General features: G+C 35.0%; 1 protein-coding gene across 2 annotated transcripts in view; it reads right to left on the bottom strand.

Annotated features, from left to right (window-relative positions):
* RIMS1 (regulating synaptic membrane exocytosis 1) overlaps window positions 1-25,196 on the bottom strand; it is a 487,006-nt gene that overhangs the window by 54,057 nt on the left and 407,753 nt on the right. For both annotated transcript variants that reach the window (XM_049652868.1, XM_049652866.1), the window contains one exon: window positions 21,612-21,847. In XM_049652868.1, the coding sequence (XP_049508825.1) occupies window positions 21,612-21,847 (236 nt within the window). The remainder of the gene's footprint in view (window positions 1-21,611; window positions 21,848-25,196) is intronic.

Here is a 25,196-nt window from a genome sequence, read left to right as displayed (position 1 = left end):
TGTGCACCACTTCCTAGCAAAACCTGTCCTTCATCTGAGCAGAGGAAGGGCTGCTCTACAAGGTGCCCTCAAGCTGCTACAGGAAGCCTTCAGCTCAAAGTGCTCACCCCACTGGCCCTGCAGTTGGGCCTAGGTGAGGATTAAACATCAGAGCAACTGAGAACCAGAAAGGCTAAAGAGAAGTCTTTTCTCTGGTGGATCCATGGAAAAGAATCTTTATTCTTTAGCCTAAAGCCAAACTGAATTCAGTGTGAGTTACTGAATTAGTTCAGACAGTTGGAATTTGGTGCTAGATGATTATCTCTGGTTTGATATCTCTGCTGTCCAATTGGCTGTGTTTTACTCTATAGTCATGGACTTCACTGAAAATCTCTGCGGTTTAACCCACACATATGGACATCTGGCTTTAAGACCCTGGCTTATGTTCCTGGAGGGAGTTAAGCAGTGTTTTAGAGGATGTTTGAAGATAAGTGATAAACACAGAATTTCGAGAATACCACTCTTTTACATTTACTGGAAGATTTTGGGAAATTTTATAGTAAAATAAACATGAGTATGTAATAAGTGAAAGTCTAAAGTCTCATTAATTTTATGATAAAACTCAGAGTTCAAATAATCCTTCTCCTTTGGCTGTTGTTTGAGGCTATGGCTTCAGTCCTTCTGGAGATAGTTGCTACTTTCCTTTGCTATTAGAAGTGACTCAGTGGAAAAGTTTGAGAAACATGGATCATTTCTTTCTCTATCCCAGCAGCACAATTCCAAATTCCAGAAGGCAAATGATAGAATTTCAGTCTTTTTGGAGCTTGGTGATTTGGAGTTAAATTAGTTCTTAGTTCGTGTATTCCACAGATATGAAATAGTTATATTCTGAAGATAGCATTAAGGTCTGGAATCAGCTTAAAATGGGAATACGTTAGAGATCAATATGACTATTCACAGGTTATAGAATGTCAGAGCATCTCTGAGGTATTACAGGATGTCTTGAAACATTGGACTGGGATAACCTTCCAGATTATGTGGAAGAATTATGTCAGTGATGATATCCAATCTCCTTTATGTGTGTTGAGACTAAGCCAAAGAACTGTATAGTACATCCATATAATCTTCTGAGAATCAACCAGGAGTCATTATGTGTATGACAAGAATGTCAAAAGTGTTTTATTAGCAAATTTGAGCTCATGTTCATTACTCAATTCTCATGAAGGGGGAGGAAAAATGGGATATAAATAATGGGTACAGAACTGAGATATAAGAAGACTATACACAGAAAACCCAAACTTTTTTTAACCATAACAATCAACTACTGGGAAACTACAGATATATTCATAAACATATACATTCATGAAAATGTCATGCAATCTGAGATGTGGAAATATCCAATATCTCTTGATGTGACAGTCTCTAGCCTGAGAACATAGCTGCTGCACAATTTACCAGTATGAAAAACTAACTGCTTATTATAATGGCATTTTTACTTATCTTTATTCATATGAAAGAATAACAAAAGAATCAGCTTTCTGCATATAAAAGGAAAAAATCAGGGAATAATTTTAAGAATTAAAAAATATTTTCAAGCCCCAGTAAATTATAATGCCATTATAATTCGGGTTATTTTTGCTTAAGGTACTTGAAGTATGAATACATATATTCTCTTGTTTATGAGAAATCAAGGTTTGATAATAACATCTACACCTAGAAAATATTTTGCAATAAACTAATGTTCAGAAAAGGACATGCTAAACTGTAACACTAAAGGATTTATGTGTAAGTACCGAACCGTGTCAACTTTGTAGACGGCATGAAATCCAGCACAGACTGACCAGAAAATAATCTCATTCTTCTTGAGCCTCATATTTGTGCTGTCAAAAATTATGAAGTGACACATAACTATTGCTTAAAAATTTAAAACAAAGCTTTAGTGAAAGTGTTCATTCTTTCTATATTGTATTGTCTATCTTAGAAATTGATTGGTGACACTCTGGATGCATAACCACAACACATAATAATTTTTCCCCTTCCTATTTGGCTATATAGGTTTGTGAACTTCCTTAGATGTTTACTATTTGAATATGCCACTGAGCACAAAAAAACAATGAGTTTTCAGAACAAAGAACAAAAGCCAGTACTGATAGCTGGATGCTATGTACGAAGTAGCAGCAGCAAAGATCTTAGGTGGTGGCCAGACTTACTTCTGGGCCCTAATCTGTGTGACAAGCCCATGAAGAATCTAAAGAACTTGCCAAGTACACTGAGATGTGTCTGTGTGCTTTATGGGTGTACATATACAAGGTCTACAAAACTAAATACATCTGTCAAAATCTTTACTCAACAAAAGAATACTAGGAAAAATTATAAATAAATCTCCTATAGTTAAAAACAACCAGTGGTAACTCCAGAACTCTTAGAAATGAACACTGAGCATGGGTTATATAGTATCTAAGAAACAAAGCCTAAGTAATATCAATTGCTAGATTGCATAGCACATTTTAGTTTTTTGTTAAAGTATAAGAAGTGCTATGCAGTCATTATAATTATTTTAACTACATCAAGTACTTAAGAGTTGGATTAAAAATTAGCTTAGTGTCAGAAATAAACTTAACAAAATAGAACTGTACTATAGGAGCTGGTATCAGAATTTTCCTTAGTGAAAAAGTTGTCCCCTCTGAGAGGCAGAATAATTTAGTGGCTAAGAGGACATACTCTGCAGCCAAACAGCCTGGGTTTAAATCCCACCTCTGCCAATCACCACTTATTCTCTCTCCTTTAGCTTCCTCACAGGCAAATAGAAAAAATGATAGTATAAACCACCTCATAGGTCTGTTTTGAAGATTAAATAAATTTATAGAGTAACTTGAAGATGGACATAAATGTACTTGTTAATCATTTACAGATATTGACAGAATCCAGGAGAAATAACTGAGTAGTGAGAGAGAGAGGGGGAAAAAAGGGCAAAATACTGTGTGCCTAGTGATCATAACCACTTTCAAACCACCTCCTTCCCTCTAGTCCCCCACTTGCTCCCAATATCATCTTCATGATGTCTATTAGACTCATGAATGCCGAGAATGCACAAATTTTAATTGTTTTGTTTTGAAAAGCATGGACTGTTTTAAAAATAATGGATTCAATGTGGTATAGGACAGGGAAATCTGGACTCCAGAGTCAGAAGAGGCCAGGAAAATTTTAAGCTGAGGAACGAATAGCAATTGTGGGGACAGTTTTGGAATTTGACAAGCTCTGAAACTGGGATAAAGAGGCTCACAGATTACACTGGCAGTGCATGAATTTTAAAATAACATAAGATACAGGAGTGCTGATTCATAGGAGCACATGTACCCCAATGCTTATAGCAGCACTTTCAACAATAGCCAAATTATGGAAAGAGCCTAAATGCCCATCAACTGATGAATGGATAAAGAAGATGTAGTTTATATATACAATGGAATACTACTTGGCAATGAGAAAGAATGAAATCCTGCCATTTGCAGCAACGTGGATGGAACCAGTAGGTATTATGCTGAGTGAAATAAGTCAGTCGGAGAAAGACAGATATCATATGTTTTCACTCATATGCAGAATTTGAGAAACTTAACAGAAGACTATGGGGGAAGGGAAGGTGGAAAAATAGTTTCAAACAGAGAGGGAGGCAAACTGTAAGAGACTCTTAAATACCAAGAACAAACTGAGGGTTGATATGGGGGTGGGGGAGAAGGAAAATGGGTGATGGGCATTGAGGAGGGCACTTGTTGGGATGAGCACTGGGTGTTGTATATAAGCCAATTTGAAAACAAATTATATTAAAAAATAATAAAATAAAATAACATAAGAAAGCACCAGTATTTTCAGATTCTACTTTAAAAATTACTTAAACTCTTAAATGATTTAATTAAATAAAACAGAAGAAATTGTAAGGCATGTGTACAAGAACCAGTCAGCTGCTCATTCCTGCCCATTGCATAAAATTGACACTAAGCAGCTGTTAAGCCAGGATTATATTTCCCAGTCCCCATGCCTAGCATGCAGGCATGGTTATGTGATTCCTGATGTGTGGTGCTTCCAGAACAAGGCTTTTAAGAAGCAGATGTACCTTCTCCATTCTTTTATTCGTCTGTGACATGGACTCAGATAATAAAAAAGCATAAAATACAAAGAGCGTGGGTGCCCAAACCACTGCATGGAAGAGAGAGGATTGTCAACTATGAACACCTGACCAAACTGTTAAATGAACAATAAACAGAATTTTACTGAACTTGAGACTATACATTTTAAAGTCAATTATTATAGCAGGTAGATTCATTTTAACGAATAATTTATCGAGTTAATTAAAGATGATGGCACAGTATCACGGCTAACAATATAAATGTTAAGCACACTGAATCTACTGTCTATTGGCTACATGATCTTGCGAAAATTATTTAATCTTTCTGAGCTCAGTTTCCTTACCTAAAAAGTGGTGACAACAATGGGTGGTATCTGTTTTAAAGTGTTAGAATTGTGCTAGTCTGGCTCACAGTAAGTATCCAATAAAGTCAGCCTTTATTATATAATTAGGCTTATCTTTGTGGATAAATGAATCAGTTAAGTGAACAGAACAAATGAATCTACTTCTATTATATGTATATAGTAGCAGTCTCAAGATATAAATGACTTGCTTATTGCACTCTCCCATCTTCTCCCCAACACGACCAACATGTTCTAGACTTTAGCACTGTTAGAGGAACCTTGTAGACAACTGCCTGTTACTTGCCTTATTCCCCTGTTACCTTCTCCCCTGAGACCATTCTTCTGCTGGTGCCCCATTATATGCAGTTTGGACAACATGGACCAAAGGGAATCTCCCATATGGATGTACACAACAGTCTTTTATCTCTCTTCTTCCTTCACTTCTCTTTTACAACTCTATCTCAGCTGTCCCAAGGAAATCTCTCCTTCTTTTGATAACCTCCTCAGTGCTTAGAAAGCAGTGACATAGTTCAGAGAAAAACAAGTACCATTCTGAACATGACTTATTACTTTGAGAGAAGACTATGAAATTTGAGATATGATCCCTTCTTAATATACTATCTTCTCTACAGAAAAGCCTACTAGAATTTACTGAACCCACAGATGCCCAACAAACTCGTTTTTTGTTAAATTAACAAGAAACACAGTCCTACTGTGTTTGAGCCTTTGCACATTTTAAGACAGCTTTAGGAACTAGTCCACCAAGCAGCTGGAGTTGCAGTACAGTATCATGGTCCTGGAACCAGATAGCTGGATGACAGTGTCACTTCCCAGGCCAGCTTTGATGATATGCTCCACTTAGAGCACAGACTCTGTAGCTCAACCCCTAGGTTCAAATTCCAGCTCTCTTCTTACCAGTGTGAACTCAGGCAAGTTACTCTCTCTCTTTCACTTTCCTGACAAGTAAAATCGGACTAATAGGTAAGGCATAGCACTGAAGAAGAAAAAAAATAGTGGTGTGCATTAGCTTATTAGTCTTAGTGTATAAAATTATTTGAAGATACATTTTACAGTTTTCTCCTTATAAGGAAAATGAAATCCAAATTAAATATTTTTCTAGTTACATAAACTTCTATGAAAATGACAAATTGTAACCACTGATACTGGATATTCTTGATATTTATAGATAATTATATATTTAACTAACAATTAACAGCACTTTAAACATACCCAGACCATGTAGTGCAATAACAAAAATACTATAAACTAGGTGTCTTATAAAGAGCAAAAATTTATTTCTCACAGTTCTGGAGGCTGGGAGGTCCAAGAACATGGAACCAGCAGATTTGGTGTCTGGTGAGGACTCATTTCCTGGTAGACAGATGACTTCTCACCATGACCTCACATGGTTGAAAGGGTAGTCAGCTCTGTGGAGCCTTTTTTAGAAGGGCACTAATCTCATTCATGAGGGCTCTACCGTCATGACCTAGTCACCTCCCAAATGCCCCACAGGACCTAATACCATCATACTGGCCATTAGGTTTCAATGTATGAATTTTAGGGGGACATAAATATTCAGCCTGGGGCAAGGACTAAGACTCTGAGTACAGACAAAGATTCAAATTCTCTCTTCCACTTACTTGCTGTATGACTTTGGGCAAGTGACTTAACTTCTTTCAGCCTTTTATTTTTTTTTCCCCTTGAAAATCCAAAGAAAATTACTGTATGTCATTAACTCTATAGCAACCACACAGAATTGTTGAGAGGGTTGAATGTGAATATAGTATAATGCATAGCAAGTATTTTACACAGGACCAATCATATAATATGGCTGAGTAAGTATTCACCATTCGTATTACTGATAGCCACTTGATAAATGTGGAGTAAATGAAATGTTTGGCACCACATGAACATTACTGCCAGTGCTAGGTGGGAACTTAAGTTCAGTGAGGGAACAACTGCTGGTTTCAGGCACTAATGACCCAAAGATTTAATGGTGGAAAAAGGAGAAAATTTAAAACAAAACTGATGGCTTCCTTTTACCTTGGGGAAGGGAGTAGGACTTAACTAAGAATGAACAATACAAATGTTAGTACAATATACTACTAAAAACAGATTGATTATTTTAAAGATTAAAATTCAGGTGATATGTATGTAAAATTTGAAATATTTGGGCTCTTTACAATTGTATTTAATTCTCACAATTATTTTCTGAATGGAAAGGAAAATAATATTAATAATATATTAAATTTTATGGAATTTTTGAGGACTAAAGAACATATGTTTATATTACATTTAAAGCTAATGTTCCTCATGAATCCTTCATTAGCTAATGCCCTCCTAATTTTTCTTAATATGATCAGGCTTTTAAGAGTTTCCATAATTTTGCACTCATGAGATGGTAAGCCCGAAAAGCTCTGTAAACTGTAAATTTCTATAAAAAGACAGGACAGCCTTCTGCCTTTTACCAAGTCAAAACTGAGCTTATAAATAATTTGAGGGCAAGGAAAATGCCTTCTATTTGTGTGTACCATGAAGAATACTCACAGCAGCATTCTAAAAGGCATAGCTAGGGGGTATGCAACGAGTGAAAACTATGAAATATAAAAGCAGAACAAAAGGACAGACAACTGGCATTGCTTTGAGTAACGTCACTAAGCCATCTACAGAGTAAAAGGATGTGCACCAAATTGTCAAACTGTGCTATCCAGGCCGGAGAATCTAGGACGTGCCTACTAGGAACTAAAAGCACTGGCAGAGATATAGAGGAGATGGCTTCTGCATCCAGCACCAAGAGCAGAAGGGAGCCAACAGACCTGTTATTACAGAGCCACTTAGATTCAGGAACTCTCACCAAGGAACCCAGAATTCAGGCCACCTACACCTTGGAAATTAAAACCAATATCTGTAATTGTACTTAGATCAAATTTAAAAATATGGAAAAAATAGGCTTTTTCATCCCAGTCAGTGCATGTAATACATTACGTTAAAACATTTGAAATCAGCTGTTTTTCTTTCATGTTTCTGTATATATAATTTGGATTAGATTTTCAAAATTATTTACATGATTTATGAAAGTGGATTGTTTTTCTCCACAAAAATATGCTTTTGAATCTTTACTCAAAAAAGATTTAAAGAGATAATAAGGAATGCTCCATGAGAAGACAGAATTATTATTAAGCATTATAGAAAGTCAAAGCACCAAACTGAAAGTAAATTTTTACTTTTAAGGTAAAAGTTTCCTACTCTCATCTTGCTATTCATATTCACACCAATCTCTCTCTCTCTCTCTCTCTATATATATATATATATATATATACACACACACACATATATAGATAGATAGATAGATAGTTGTCTATCAATGATTTGTTGAAGATCACAGAATTCCCCTGAAAATTTATGTAATCTTTCTTTTTTTTTTTTTTTTAATTTTTTTTTCAATGTTTTTTATTTATTTTTGGGACAGAGAGAGACAAAGTATGAACGGGGGAGGGGCAGAGAGAGAGGGAGACACAGAATCGGAAACAGGCTCCAGGCTCCAGGCTCCGAGCCATCAGCCCAGAGCCCGATGCGGGGCTCGAACTCACGGACCGCGAGATCGTGACCTGGCTGAAGTCGGACGCTTAACCGACTGCGCCACCCAGGCGCCCCCTATGTAATCTTTCTTAAAATGACATCTTTTCTATCTCTTCTTTCTTGCATTTTTTTTCTTTCTCCTTTTTATAAACATCTAGTTAATTGGGTAAATTTCCTGAGGTAGAAGTTGTAAATAGGAATTGGCATTTTTAGTAGCAGGCTGAATCATGTAGAGTCTATTAAATATCTCATTTGAGTTTATTTTCCTGTGGATTTCTAGTCAATAGGTTTTCCTATCAAGAATCCTCCCTCTCCTGAAATCATTGCTTCACTATATACTAATTTGGATGTAAATTTTAAAAAATAAAAAAATAAAGTTAAATTATATAAAAAAAAGAATCTTCCCTCATTAAAGGCATTGATTCTATTTTCAGTTTCTATAATTCAGGTAGATTAGAGATTCTCACACTTTCAGAGTATAAGAGTGATAAAAATTCAGAGTGATAAAAATATTCAGAGTGATGAAAATATTAAATTAAGATACTGATTTTTTGTATTTCTTAACTTAATATACTTCTGCTTCATTAGATAACAGCAAATTGTTTCAATGCAACTATATGTTTATTTACAAATATAAATTTATTTACATATTACATATAATTTATAATTCTTTTCATTTGAAACTTTCCTAAACACAATATGATTATTTACTACTTGATTGTCAGAAGTTTTATAGTTTCAAGTATAAAAGTATAAAAAATTATATAAAACTAAAAAAATATATATGAAAAAAGGTGCTATTTCAGCTTACAGAAACATACTAGGTTACTGAATTTGAATCTGGAATACTGACTATTATTTCTCCTATAGTCCTAGAACATGAAGTCTATTAAGCCTCACTAAAACTATGACTAACTATTGTGTGTACCACATTCTTTAGTTTGTAAATGATTATTTTAGTAAGTATTGCAATGTATTTGCCTGATATCAGAAATCTTATCTTCCACGTAAAGATTCACTAGCTGACTTGCCTAATAGTTATGGTAAATCCATTATGACAGGTATCCTTTGTCTCTATCCCTAAGAAAAGACAGATTTCCAAAAAATATATACATTTTCACATTTCTTAACTATGTATTTTCACAAGGTTAATAGACTTATTACATCAAGTGATATATGCAAGAGGGTGTTGAAAACTGTAACATCTTTATCAATCATTATCAAGGCAAATTGTCTTTTAGTAATTTTCTAATAAAATGTTACTTTCACTTTTACCATAATGGTAAAGAACTTACTATCACAACAATTCATTTACTGTGTCAAAACTTTAAAATGATTAAGTATCTACTGGTGCTTATAGAAAAGTTAAAACTTAAAAGCAGAAATGTGGAATTATCCAATAAAATGTATCCAGATCAATGTCTAGGTATTCTGAAGTGATATATATGAAGGGAAATAAAGGGAAAAGGAGGCAGAAAAATAACAGAAGAAAATCACTTTTACTTGTTAAAATTTTAAAAATTGTGTTGATTTCCTAAAAAATAACAAAGCCCAACATAAAAGAAAAACTGCCTATAAATTTACCCACTAACAACAGCATGTCACAACGTTAAAAGCAATACCATGATATGATCAATTAATTACCATCTGAACATGATATTTTGACTGAGCAAACATCACACCCATCCGATAGACTTCTATTAAGAATCTTCTGCATTAAAGGCACTATATCATGTAAGACCCACCCACTACTCCCCTAAAAACCTGCTGCACAGTTACTATCCTTGAGTAACTTTGAAATTCATCTTGTGATAAGAACCTTACAGATATATACGGGGCAGAGAAGTATTTAAACCGCACCACATGAGAACCAAAAAATGTTTTGCAGGAGTTCAGAGAATCACTTTTAGCCCTGACAGAAAGTTGGAATTTGGGTAGGGCTTGAATGAAGACAAGGATTTTGACAAGCAAGGTGACAGATTAAGAACTTTCCAAGTGGAGAGTTGGACCATTACAGGTTGTACCTGTAAAGATGCAAAGAAAGAAGCTTTAAATTATGTTTTATAAACCCAAAGAATTCATGTCTGGCTAGAGCACTGCCAGAAATTAAGTTACATATGTGAGAGACAGAAAGTAAGAATCATTTATTCATGTCACATATAAAGTATACGTTTTTTACCAGTATTTTTCCATTACACACATATTATTGGTTTCCTATGCACAATACCTGTGACCTCACAACTTGTTAAATTTTATCCAAATCAAATTCATGTCTATGGGCTTTCTGTGACCTTAACAAGAACAATCTGGGAGTAATGAGAGGAGGAAAACTCAGATTGGTGTGTGAGGAGGACTGAGTGGCTTTTGAGGAAAGAGACAGAACACAGAAAACTTTCAAAAAGTTTCATTCATTCAAGAAAATCTTTGCATGCCTAGTAACAGCATTGTGTTAAGTTCTGGGGAAGTAATCATCACTGAACGAACAGATACAACCCGAGTTCCCAACTGGGAAAATCACAGTTGAACAAAGTGGTTTCACTATTTTATGTGAGCAGCTAAGTCAAGGATCAAGTTTTAGGGCAAGGTTGAAGAGCTGAAGATTCTCATCTTTGGGGGATAAGCCTTCATTCTGGAGAATCATTTTGTCTAGTGAGAGATGATGCCAATAGGCAAACAGTATAAATGTAAATGCTGCAGGAATAAGGGGGGTGGGATTTGAAAGTCACAGTAGTAATATAAATTAACTTGTGGCTGAGCAGAGAATATGTTTAGATAACTATAAAAATGATCACAGTTCTCTAATGATTTCATCTGCATTCTGCATTGCAGTCAGTAAATTCTTGGCCTAGAGTAAAGGTCATGAAACTTTCTCTTTAAAAGACTAGATAGTGAATACTTTTGATTTTGTGGGCCATAAGTTTTGTGGCATGAAAGCAGCCATGGACCACACATAAATGAATAAGTATGGCTGTATTTGTTTTTTTTTAAGAGAGAGAGCAAGAGAGCAGGACAGAGGGACAAATGGGGGGGGGAGGGAGGGAGGGAGGGAGGGAGGGAGAAAGAGAGAGAGAGAGAGAGAGAGAGAGAGACAGAGACAGAGAGACAGAGAGAGAGAGAGAGAGAGAGAAAATATCCCAAGCAGGCTCCATGCTCAGCGCAGGAGGGCCCAACATAGGTTCAATCCCACAACCACTGGACCATGACCTTAGCCAAAATTAAGAGTCAGACACTCAACTGACTGAGGCACCCAGGCGCCCCAGCATGGCTGTATTTCAATAAAACTGTTAATGGACACGAAAACTGAATTTCATATAATTTTTATGTGTCACAATATATTATTGTGACATTTTCATCCATTTGAAAAAAAAAATCATTCGTAGTTCATGGGCCATATGAAACAAACTTTGAGCCAAAGTTTGCTGACCCCTGACCTAGTATAGAAAAGTACAGGAAGGGTTGGATAAAGAGAGAAGATGGATCACTCTCTGGCAGATTATACCTAACACAGGATAAACATATGGATAACTACCCTTTAAGTGTGTGCACAATGTGGTATAATGTGACGAAGTGCAATTTCCTGAGGTCAGGGCTGATGGATTTCACAAGATCTTCAAAGGGGGACTTGACAGGAAGAACTTTGAGAGGCAGTGATTTAGAAGAACTCCAGTTAGATTTTAAGAATTTGTATACCATTAATCACTTTATAACTAGTGAGCAGATAAAAACATTGGCCAGGTTAGCTTGCCTCTCAGCACCATTCATGAATGATGCCACCAATATCTGTTCTTTACTGCCCTTCTATTTGGTTTCTCAGAATTATTAAAATTGCTAATTAGTATTACTATTGGGCCCTTTCTACATGCCAGGTACTTTGATAGAAACTGTTAACCTAAATTTTCATTTAATTCTCACAACAATCTTCTGAGGTAGGTACCATTTATTATTCCATTTTATAGCTAAAGAAACTGAGGCTCAAAAAGGTCTTTACCTTTTGTTCTCCTTATATTCTGCACTGCCTTCCTAAGCAAATTCATTGATCCCAATTTCCATTTATATGTTGATGATCCTCAACTGCTTTAAAAACCTACCCAATGACTGTCCAGACATCAGCATGAAGTGCCCAATAATATCCTTTCCCAGGAGTCACTCTCTCAGTAAATGACAATATCCACCCCTATCCATGACATTCCTCTCCTCACTACTGCCCACAGACTCTTCCATACAAAGGACTGTAATCTCTTTCATGCTCATCTACCTTTTTCCAAATCTAGCCTGGTACAAGCCTTCTGCAATGGTGTCCTAACAGGTCTTCCTAAATACATATTTTTTAAAAGTAAAAAAAAGAGGTAGCATTATAGGACAAAATGAAATGTTATGAATATATAAGTATTTTTAAAAAGCTATATAAAAACATATCTCTGTGTACATGGAGTTGCATGGAATTATAGTGAAGTGGTTAAGACATAAATTCCATTTCAACTTCTAAAAGTTGTGTGGCCTCAGACAAGTCACGGAACCTGTAAGATGGGAATAATAATAGTACCTTTTATGACTGTGTTTTGAGGACTAGAGAAGTTAATACATGCAAGGCAATTAAATGGATGGCATGTAGTAATTAATAAATAATAGCTGTCATTGCTGATGGTTTTATCAATATTAATAACACAGATGCATAAAAAAAGATTAGCTAATAATATACTAATATTTTCACAGTGAACTTGCAATTAGTGGTGGCATTGCAGGAGTTTTATGTATCTTCTTTTTTGTTTTTCTGTGCTTAAAAATCTGCAAAATATTACAAAAACAAATCAGCAATATATCTCTATATAAAATCACTCTGTTAAATGAGGATGCATTGAAATTGGTCATCTGCTGTAAAAATTATCAGACACACTTCTCGTTATATTTGAGCTACCCAAAATATTTTATCATATCCAGTCTGAAATTGATCTCATGTTTAAAAATATACTTAGTATAGTTAACAATAATTATCACCATATATAATTATTTGAGTACTTAGTATTGTCCTTTGAAGGCACTTAAGAAATGTTAGTTTCCTCTCCTCCTTCAAATCCTAAACACAAATTAATTATAAAAATTAATTCCACTCAAATAAATATTTTTTTCTGACAAATTGACCTAAAAGTATATATATATATATATATATATATATATATATATATATATATATTAGCCAAATTCAAAATTTATAGTTCAGAGCCAAGAAAAGAACAAAAACATAGCAGCTGGCATATGTTTGAAAATACTAAACCTTATTAGGGCATCTCTTCAGAAGATGAGTTACTATAGCTGAACTGAATCTCTATTAACAGTAGTGAATTCCTAAGCCAGACAGCAACAGTAAATAAAAGAACCCATGCTTACATTCATTTGATGGTTTTGCAGACTTGAGAATCATTTCTGGCACCATGATTTTGCATTCAGGAAACAAAGAATATGAAACATTATGTTCCTCACAATGTTTTTCTTGTGCTATTAAATCAATCAAATAAATGAGGCAAAGACAAGAAATCTGGATTTCAGCAAGATTTTGATAAATGTAGCTTTCTATTTCTGAAACTTAGTGGGGCACCTATCCTTTGTAAGAACTTTTTGCTTCCATTATTAAGTAGCAGAACCAAGAAAACATTTCTTAAAATGTTCACAGAGAACACCTTAGCCTTCTCTGTAGCTACAGCTTACTTTTATAAAAAGGAAAAGACTGATAATATTCACAAAGCTGCAGTAGACTTAAAATACAGAGAATATTTTGGCAAACTGGATTGGTTGGAAGGAGATAAAATAAGTCCTATGGCAAAATAAGACATGCATTTTCCCAAGGTAAATAAAGTATAAAGTCCAAGCTGGCAATCATATTATTTATTTTAGGACTTTCTTCACCTGTGTGGCTTTTGGGAAGAAAATTGAAAAAAGATTAGCAGAAGGGTATTTAATAACTTGGATATTTTCTTGGCATGATTATTGTCTAAGGACCACATGAATTTTAAAATAATGCCCTAAACTCATAGGGAAATTAGATTATTCAAGAACTATCCCTTTAGGTGTAAGTGGGTTATAGTTGGAGTTTTATTTATTATTAATAATATTAGTATATTATTTACTTGACAGTGGAACAAGGGTAATTTTGTTAGTTTCCATTTAAAATTTCTTCTTGAGAAATTTGTGATATGCCTTGGAAATTCATTAACTCTTATTAAGCTATTTTGAAATCAAACATACATACATCTACCCAAAACTTCTTAGAATACTTACATTTTTGCCTGTATAATCTTGTAGGATAATAAGCACTATGCAGTTTTTAACTCTACTATGAATCTTCTGAAATGTTTCATTCCCATGACTATAATGAAAGAATTATTTAATTTCATTGAGATAAACTGCCAAAAAAAGCCTTTTAGGCCCCTATTTTGAGTAAGAATAAGAAAAAGATTGGTTCATTGCCTTGGGAAGAAGTAATAACAATAGATGAGAGAGTAGAGCTTCAATTTTCCCCAAAGAGACAAATCTTTATATTGAGAAGAGTTCAACTAAGTAGTAAATGGTAGCCCAGGACAGGTGAATTTCCTATATATATAATTCTATATATATAATCTATTTTAGACTATAGATTCTAGATCTAGATCTAGATCAGCAGAAATCCTGGTGTGGACACCGGAGATGTGCACGGCAGGGGATGACCGTCTTGAAAAACAAATGAAACTAGTATGAACTAGATATCTGCAAATCCTGGTAAATGCACTTTAAAGTTACCTTGCAGAGATTTTGCATTATCCAAACCCAGCTGGAATTCCAATGCTGCTCAGCAGTACTTTTATCATAGTCATTTCTTATGGCATTCCTCACTCCATATCCTCACTCTATTTGCTCTCGCCTCATTTACACTGAGAAGATCAAAGGCCTCAGACTCATGTTTCTTCAGTCTTCATATTCCTGTTGCAATACTCCTGTGTATTCCAACCATTTCCTCTTTTCTATCAAACTCAGGAAGAGAACCATCTTTCCTTTTCTCCAAGAATAACTTTAGCGTCCTTGAATTATAACCTCTGTTCTCTAGGACTTTTCTCTGTTAATTAAAATTCTTTGTTATTTGTATCTTTCAATCTCTCCATCTAGAGGTGCTTTTCCCATACCTCATCCTTGGAAAATGCTCAGATCTCCTTCATTCTGAGACAGACATGTCACACACACACACACACACACACACACACACACACACACATCACACACCCCTTATTTACTCTTAGTACTGTCTCCATTACAGTCTGCTATATAAAAGTACTTTATACATTTTGGTAGAATGAATGAAAGATGAACTGTTCATACTGGTTTTCCCTTCCTAACACTAAGCTTTCTGAAGAGAAGTTCCTAATAATTACTTTTATTTATTCATCTTTCCAGCCCCAGCCCCATACATATGAATAGGCTTTGGGGGGGGAGGGCAGCCTCATGCTATCCTGTTGTAGACCCTCTAACTCCATGTTTCTGAGCTCCTACCTACATTCTCTGCTGTTCTAGCTCCTCACACCCATGACAAGAACCCCATCACAAATGCAATGGGGAGTAATTAAGTGGGCATGGATAAGATGATGGTTACAGACAGAAAGCTGAAATGAATGATGAGTGGAGAGTGGGATGGGCTGTAGCCCATGTTGGGTTCTGTCCCACACTTGAGGCATGCTCTATCTTCACCCTTTCCTCTCCAGTCTATTCAAACTTAAGGTCAGGAAGAATCCTTCTGTTCCAAAATCCAATGGTCTCTTCTCATTCTCTAGCCTCTTCAGTCCTGTAAGATTAACTAGTCTTTCTCTACAATTCTTTCCTCCATTGGGACTCTGCTTTTCTTCCTCTTTACTGCTCACTCTTTTTTTTTCCCTCTGGATCCTGCTTCCACACTACACACGCTTCTTCCCTTAGAAGTTATTCCTGAATAAGGGCATCTCACTTTATCTTCTCTTAATGCCATTTTCAGTCCATTCCTTTCTGAGTGAGTTCATTCTTTTCCTTTTCCATAGCTCCTTCTCTAGCTCACTGTGTTATATGTCATTTGATCTATTAGCTCACACCGACTTCCTTGCTTCCTCGCTGAGTTTGTACACCTGGCTTCTGTTTGAGCTTCCAGTGGCACAGCCGTTTCTTCTATTCTCTTGATTAAAATGTCTCCATCAAGCAGTGAGCAAAGTCCCTTACAGGGCTTCAAAAGACCTGGCCCCAACCTTTTTTCTAAATGTATTTCCCACTAAGTCTTTTCATACACCTTTGTTTCAGCCAAACTGTGTCCATGGGCTGGGATAATTTATTGAAATATATATTTGTGTTTTTTTCCCAGTATTTTTCCTTCCACCTTTCCAAAAAAATTATTAGCCTTTTAATAATTTCCACAAAATTACTTTCTGCTTCTTTGCTTCAGGGATTCTTGCAGGAATATTAGGGCAGCCAGAAGGTAGTAGTGACTCTTTCATCCTTCTTAAAGGCCTAAACCCTAAAACATAATGCTAAATGTGCCAGCCAGATCAAAAAAGGAGGAGAAGGCTTTGCAGGGCCTATAGACATGAGTGGATCCTGTAGGCACCTGGAAGAGGCCCTGTTCCATGCACACAAAAAGGAGGAGGAAAACAGGAGCTTAATGTCACTGAAAGGTTTTGTTTTGTTTTGTTTTGGTACAGATTGAGTTTCTTTACTCAGAGGGAGTGTGCATCATTTTCAAGTCATGGAAATTTTTGTTTATCCATATCCATGTGAGATATGCTTCCTTATGAAATATATACCTATTACTTTGCTCATGGCAGTAGCCTCAAATTTTCGTGCTTGCAGCAAATTGACAGTAAAGTCAGAGCTTGATCTAATAGGAATTCACAGAAACAGATACTGGTAAAGGTTGAAGAAAAAGGGGACAACTTATAGAGTTACAAGACCTTGAGCAGGATCTTGAAGGAAAGGATTTGGACAGGGAAAAGTAAAATTTGGAATGGGGGAAAATTTTTAGAAAAACACAGACTATTATCAAAGAAACAAATGATTTTTTAGTACATTCTTGGTACATGATAACTGACTCTTAATTGTTTGAAAATTATAAAATAGAACTGCAACATCTCCATAATGTAAGCAGTTTTGATCATTAAACGTGATATTAATCTAATAAAATATCTTCAGCTGTTAATGATATAATAAAAATTTTATTAAATGGTTAGACCATAATTATTTACTAATTCTGCATGTGCTCTCATCTTGAGACATAGATCTTAGACCAATTTGTCTTCCCACTTCTTTTGGTAACATATATAAATGGCAAGGGGTTTTACTACATTTGGCACTTGCTTTATATTTTTTCATTTAGTTCTTTGGTTCATGTTTATTTCGAGTGTGAAGGAAATTGCCTTCCACTGGGGATGATACTTTTAATTTTGAAATACCTACTGTGGCTGGTATAATACCGTAAATACAGTTATTCAATAATTTAAGATAAAGTAAATTGAACACTTTCTGATGATAGAAAAATAGAACTGATAGAAAATAGAGCTGATGATATTTTACATTTACAGATGTTTTCTTCATAAAAGTTAAAAGTTCTAAGCAGAAATCATAGTCTCGGATGCACAGTGCTTCTTTGATCTAAGATCTGTTCTGAGATGACCTGTTTCTTGCAGTGAGAATGAATATCCATTAGAGTTATAGAAATCTTTTATATGATTTTAGGATGCATACCTTTCCCAGAGGAATAAGCACTCATCATTTTCAACATTTTATCAATGTGCTGTGCCCTCTCACCTGGAATGAGCTTCCCTATATGGTATTACTGATTTAATTTTTAATATTCAGTCTCACCTCTTCAAAGAAGCCTCTCAAGATTGCATGAGAGTGAATCACATTCTGTGCTTCCTCTGTACCACTTTGATAAATGGATAATTGCCCTTTCTGAGATGGAATATTTATATGTAATTCACCATTTTCTACTGTGGTATCTTTGAAGCCAGAGGCAATATTTAATTCATCTCTTTAGTATTCCTAGGTCCTAGCCCAGTGCCTGGTATACTGTCTATCATGTACTAACAACAGAATTGTGCTTAAATGTTTGCTGAACATTATTTCAAACTCTTCTTTTTTGCAGAGTGAAGAGAATAGGCTTGGGCACCTGGAAGCCTGGGTTTAAATTCTGGCCCAATCACTTACAATAGGAACTTAAGAAATTACCCAATCACTCTATGCTTTAATTTCTTCAATTTCAAAATGGAAACAGTAATAATAAGAGTACTTAATAAGTTTGTTGTGACCAATAAAGGAGTGAAATTATATGTACACACATATGCATGTATGTAACTTAAGAGTGAATGGCAAAAGCTCTAGAAATGTAAATCATTATTAGTTTTATTCACTTAGACACATGAATAATCATTCTTATGATACTTAAAATTATCTTACATTTGTAGATAAAGTTATAAAGATTATCCCTAAGTTTACTCTGAGCCTCAATTCCAAAATATTTCTAGATATGGAGCTTTTTCTCATAATTCCCTTTCCTTCACTATTGTGCTTTTCAAACTAATCTAGCTACTGCTTACTGAATAGGTTTTTTGCTATATGCAAGATGGCTTGAAGACATTTACCAGTAGTAGCACCTAGAGTCATTGGAAATGTCCTATTTAAAAATACATATTTAAAGAAGTTATTCCTATTTTCATTATGAATAAATAGTGTGGTAAAGGTGTTTTTAAAATATTAATATTTATAATTGAAATATCCTGTAAAAATAATTACCTATAATTGAAGAGACTACTAAGTTATATATAAGAATAATTTTATATATATTAAAGAGCACAGTAACTACTCTTCATAATAAATACATATACATGAATGTGTGTGTATAGTATATAAAATTTACCATGCTATCAATTTGCTGAAATAAATTTTACTTGATTTCAAACAAACACTCAAATATACTCCTTTAAGCAAACTTGTGGCTATAAAAACAAAAACAGAAAAGCAATGTGCTTGTAATATATCATTCTTAGAAAAGCTGATTAAACTTTTATTTCCAAGCGTTTCACATTTTTCTGATTATCTCTCATCTATATTGTAGAAGAGAAACTGTAACCCAGACTGTACGGATTAGTGGTTCACTAAAAGAGAAGCCCTTACTTAACCTTTTCTTCTACATTAAAATAATTAAACATTTACATTAAATGTAATACATTCTATTCCCCAGAATACACAGCTTGTTTTAAAGTAATGCTGTTTTCCTCTCCATATCACTTGTAGAAGACAGAAGAGGAAGAAAAATCAGGCCATGCACTGAAACAAAGAGGAATGATAATTAAGGTTTGTCACCATCGGTCATTTGCTTTAGAAAGATCAATAAGAATAAGTTATCAAAAAGAAGGTAAAATTATGATATAGAAAACATACATAAAATTTTATACCTGGAAATATCATAGGAGGACAGATAGTCCAATCCGACCCCTGCCCCCTGCCCCCCCCACATTATATAAGCAAACTGAATCCTAGAGAGATGAAGTAACAGGTGATTTACTGAGTCACTTTAGAAAATAATTGTTTTGTTAGCTTGGCTTTGTAATCCAATGTCTTTTTTGTTTCCTTACACTGCAACCTAATTTTCTAAAGTAGGGTATTCTGTGGAGATTATTAACAATGCAACTTTTGGGGCGCCTGGGTGGCTCAGTCGGTTAAGCGTCCGACTTCGGCTCAGGTCATGACCTCGCAGTCCGTGAGTTCAAGCCCCGCGTCAGGCTCTGTGCTGACAGCTCAGAGCCTGGAACCTGTTTCAGATTCTGTGTCTCCCTCTTTCTCTGACCCTCCCCTGTTCATGCTCTCTCTCTCTCTCTGTCTCAAAAATAAATAAACGTTAAAAAAAATTTTTTTTAATTAAAAAAAAAACAAAAAAACAATGCAACTTTTGAAAAGGTAAATATTATTTGAAATTCAACAATGATCATAAACAGAATAAAATTTGAATTAATAAAGCAAAGAGGCTAATTAAGTATTTCAATGACAATCATTTGAACCTATTACCTACAAAGCTATGTAACAAGTATAGTTTCTAAATTATTATTGTGTTTTATTCTAGGAAAATATAATTCTACTTTAGTGAATGGTAGAGAGGGAATTATAGGGGCAAAATAAAGGAAGAGAGACTGTGGATAGTTAGCAGAAGAAGATAAGCAGTCCGCTAAATCTGCAGCCTCTCACGCAGGAAGCACTGGTTCATAAAAGAACATTTCCATTTCATCTAAGCGATGAAGGATTTTCAAACTTGGTGGTAAAAGCCTTATCCATACCCCACACTGTAAACTATCATTAGATCAATACCAAAAACCAGGAAGCGTCACCATCAAAAATAAGACAACACAAATGAAAAAATGCCTCCTACTCAAGGAGAAATCCGACCCTCAGAAAGATAAAAGATTCTCCTTCGCAATAAACAGCTCATCTTAGTGGGATGGCATAGAGACAGATCCATCAGAGACTTAGATAATCTAGGTTTATTCTATGATTTTCAGAAAGACAAACCTCTGTTTAAATAGCTGTGTGCTGTACTTCAGTTTCTGAATGGTTCAATTTCCTACCTTTAATTTATTTGTAAATATGTCCACTAGAATGCACATTTTAAAATAGATACTCTCCAGGATGCCAAGTCAACTACAGAAAAGAATTCCATGAACGTTTTCTGGAATAAGTAAATGTTGTTACAACAAGACTTTTGCTGTTAAGGAACAAAAATATGGAACCAATGGTTATAACAGAAGAAACAAGTGCTGACAATTTAATCAATTCAGTATTTCACTTACCTTTGGTTTTCCACAGTACTGAACATAGTAATGAATTAATCTAATATGTCTGATCAAATATTATGTAATTTTGGGCAATTTAAAAAATATTTTATAGTACAGAAATAACCATTCTCCCTTCTGTGTTTCTCCTTTTTCTATATACCTTGAGGACATAAAGCTTTTAAGATTTATAAGCAGTAGAAAATATCTGGAAACTCAAATTTGTATTAAGACATTATTCTTTGCACAAATCCACTGACCCATTTTCTAAAGTAGAAATAACTGCCGGGTTTTTAACTTGCACTGAAAATATAATAATCACAGTTCAATAATTACATTCATACAGTACCTTGAAGACTATATTTCAAGTTGCACAACTGACATTCTTTTCCATCAAAATATAGAGCCTAAATTATAGGTAATTGTATTATGGAACATTTTGAAAAGGAGAATCCTGTTGCTTTTCTTGCATATAAATAAATTTGGATCTTTAATACTTCTTTGCATTTCCTTGCATATTTATAAACATGGCTTTACTTTTTTTTTTAACTTAAAGGAAAATATCTGACCACTTTACCAATTGACAAATGATACCTTGTTAGACAGCTGCACAGAAAAAAAAAATAAAATCGCATATGTAACAGATTTTCAGAGACAGAAAAATAAACTTCCTTTGCAAAGAAGAATCAATATGCTCTGCAATCACTCACAAGCCATAGCACGAGGATCCACTTTTGTCTCTCCAGCAAGAACTCGAGGTATCTAAATTGAATTCACTTCACTCACCTGTTTGGCTTAGCTGGGATGTGCTTCTACTCCTTCTAGACACTATGGCAACCACTTTGGCACTCAGGCTGGATCTCCTTTTCTTTCCACCTCCTCCAACTGTACCCACAGCTGTGTCGGACTGACTGCCGTCATTATGCTCCAGTGTGTACATCTCCCCACTCACACTGGTGCTCTTCATGATGGCTCTTCCTGAAGTCCCCATCCGTCTGCCTTGCATTTTAGGGGTAAATGAACTATATTTACAAAGTAAAAACATATACGCATCCATAAATTATAGGTCAGCAAAACTGAAACTCTAAATCTAATTTATTTTGAAATAATCCAGGCAAATTTTTAGGGGGAAAAGCCAGTTGCATAGTAGTCTTACAACTATATAGCTCAAAACAATAGTATTTCAACAAGGAATCCATAAACTTTTAGTGAAAACAAATGCAACCAGTGTTATCCAAAAGGAGGTAAATGTTACTAATTTTTTAGTGTGTTACTTTCAGAGAAAAACAAGGATATTTAAATCAATAAGACAAGTTCATATACATTCCTGAGGAAAAAATATTAATAAAAAATGGATACTCTGAGTTTGCCATACAAGGTTTAAAAAAATGAAAACAGCTCTGTTCTACTTCCAACTAACAAACATCTCTTTGCCACCTGAGGCTTAATGAGTCTAGGAAACACTGCTAATGAGGCAAAAAAAAAAAATTGCATTTCCCTCCTACTTCCTTGTCCCCTCATGCTCCATCTCCTCCAAATTTCATCTCATTTTTCTCTTTGAGTATTTCAAATTCATATGCTCAGGTTGAGATATTCCTTTTTTTCTTTCCTACCAAAACTTACTGGTCTATGTTCCCAGACTGTACTCATTTATCTGAACAGATTACTGCCCTTCTCTCCTAAATGAGAAAATTATTGTTGAGAATTTCAGGCACCATGTTGGTGGGAAAAAAAACCCATCTCTACCTGCCAAAGTAAATGTATGCCTGTGAACTGGGCAGAGAGGTAGGGCAAGCAAGTTGGGAGCTATAGATGTTAGGATTCTTCAAATCCTTTAAATTACATTGCATTGCATCTAGACTGGCCCCTTTTGGTCCAATAAAGATCGAGTTTGACAGATCTGAAATGACCCTCATTATTTTATGTTTCTTTAAAATATCTGCAAAAAATTGGCTTACGTGACACTCAGCACCATCTTGATTTTCAATTTTCTATTTCTTGTTTTCAAGTACAAAGTACGTTAATAGAGTATTTTTTTTCGAGAGACAGAGGGAGAAAGAAAGAAAGCATGAGTGGGGGAGAGGGGCAGAGGGAGGGAGAGAGAGAAATGTTAATGTTTATTTTTTTTGAGAGAGAGTGTGAGCAGGGGAGGGGCAGAGAGAGAAGGGGACAGAGGATCTGAAGCGGGCTCTGTGCTGACAGCGGAGAGCCCAATGAGGGTCTCAAACTCATGAACCATCAGATCATGACCCAAACTGAAGTCATATGTTCAACTGACTGAGCTACCCAGGTGCCCCTTAACATAAGCATCTTTTAAGAGTGATGACATTTAATAGTCATGTTGGGATAAATCCTAATATGATTAGAAATGATAAAACAAATTGTTGGGATCATGTAATATATTTGTGGTCATATATATAATGAGTGCTTTCAGAGAAAGGGAAATTGATATATTAGGGTGAGTTGAGAAATGTGGGAAAGTGAGATTGTGGAAGACTTAGAAGCAATGGAAAAGAAACAAGACTGTTTGATCTTTAGGATCCTTCCATGAATTGAATTGAAAAATGAGACCCCTCTTTGATAGGAATCATTTGGAATTTTTAATCCCTAGTTGTATTACTTGAACTGGTCCATATCAATAATGATATTAATATTTATATTCTTTCAATTTATTCTAATCAGCTTTTCATTAACTCAAAGTTTTTAAATTCATTTGCAAATCTGATAATTCTGCTATGCATTTTATGCCAACTCTTTTTCAAAACATGAACATATAGCCAGTCCAGAATGGATTCCTGTGGGGTTTATATTCCCAACTCCAGTGGACTTTCTTTCCTGATAAATGTTCCAGTAAATTTCTTCTGTGTCCTCAGCAATTTATTTCAGTGCATTACCTAAATCTGCCACCTCTCCTCAAGTCTGTTCTTGCTACCTGCTTTTTCTACTGTTTTACTTGCAGACTTCTGCTGAAGGACATGAAGCAGTGTCACAATTTGGTCAGTTTTGCAGTCATGATGTCCATCTTCAATTAAACACCTGTGACTGAGAAATCAGTAGTTTTTCCACCTCTCATCAATCTTTGCAGCACACTCCTCACAGGAATTATTTGAAACTTCCCTTCTAATGATTTTATTTTTACCTTTATAATAAAATATGGATAAATTAACATGTACATTTTTTCTCATTATTTCCATGAAAATTGGATTCTATTAAACTTTAAATTTGTATTTTAAAAGTTATTTCACAAAAAGTACTATTGTAAAATTTTCAACAGTGTTCTTCAGGCTATAGAAAAATTTAAAAGTATAGGGAAATGCTTTCAATAATATTTCTATCATGAAAATGTATTCAAGAAGAGCTAAGAAGATTCAAACATTTTTTAATGGATATTTAATCACAGCAATGAAATGTCCTATTACACTGACGAAATTTCTTAAAAAAATTAGGTAAATCTTTCTAGTCATTACCATTTAGGGGATTAAGAAGTTATGTTATTTTGTGAATAACTGGTAGAATTTTTCCTCAAAAAATAAAATATTTTATTTAGAATCTTAAAAGCATTCTTTTTAAAAAGTATTTATTTATTTACTTAGAGAGAGAGGGAGACAGAGAGAGACAGAGAGCAATCAGGGAAGGGGCAGAGAGAGCAAGGGAGAGCGAGAATCCCACACAGGCTCCACACTGCCAGCACAGATGTGGCCGTTGTGGGGTTTTATCCTATGAACCTTGAGATCGTGACCCAAGCCGAAACCAGGAGTCAGACACTCAACCGAATGGGCCACCCAGGCACCTCAAGAATCTTTAAAGAATTCTTATATGATATGATGACTGTGAGTAGCTTCCTAAAGAATCTAGAATATCATAATGTTCAATGAGAACATGTTAAAACATTTTCAATTCTGTTTACCTAATTGAGGGCAGAGGTTTCTGGGGTCTAATCAGTCAGGGTAGTTTAATCCATGTGAAGGTTACCATCTAAGTACAAATATGCTTTATTTTTTTATTTTTTTATTTTATACATAGAGAGAGCGTGATCTGGGGAGAGCGACAGAGGGAGAGACAGAATCTTAATTAAACAGGCTCCACATACAGCACGGAGCCCTACATGGGGCTCAATTCCACGACTTTGTGACCTGAGCCGAAATCATGAGTTGAATACTCAACCTACTAAACCACCCAGGTGCCTGAATATGCTATTTCCCTAATTTGTAGCCTTTTATTTGTTCTGCTTCAATTGCCTGGAAAACCATTCCTGTCATTTAGTCTCATCCTTCAGGATATACTTTAAGGCTTTCTGCTTCATAAACTTCTAAGAGTCCCTCTATTGTCATGGCTATTGTTTCCCAGCCTCTATTTTCTTTTCTTTAAAAA

This window comes from Panthera uncia, assembly GCF_023721935.1.
Source record: "Panthera uncia isolate 11264 chromosome B2 unlocalized genomic scaffold, Puncia_PCG_1.0 HiC_scaffold_24, whole genome shotgun sequence".
NCBI classification, from domain to species: Eukaryota; Metazoa; Chordata; class Mammalia; order Carnivora; family Felidae; genus Panthera; species Panthera uncia.
Note: the sequence above shows the minus strand (reverse complement) of the source record. Positions and strands in the feature narration are given on the sequence as shown.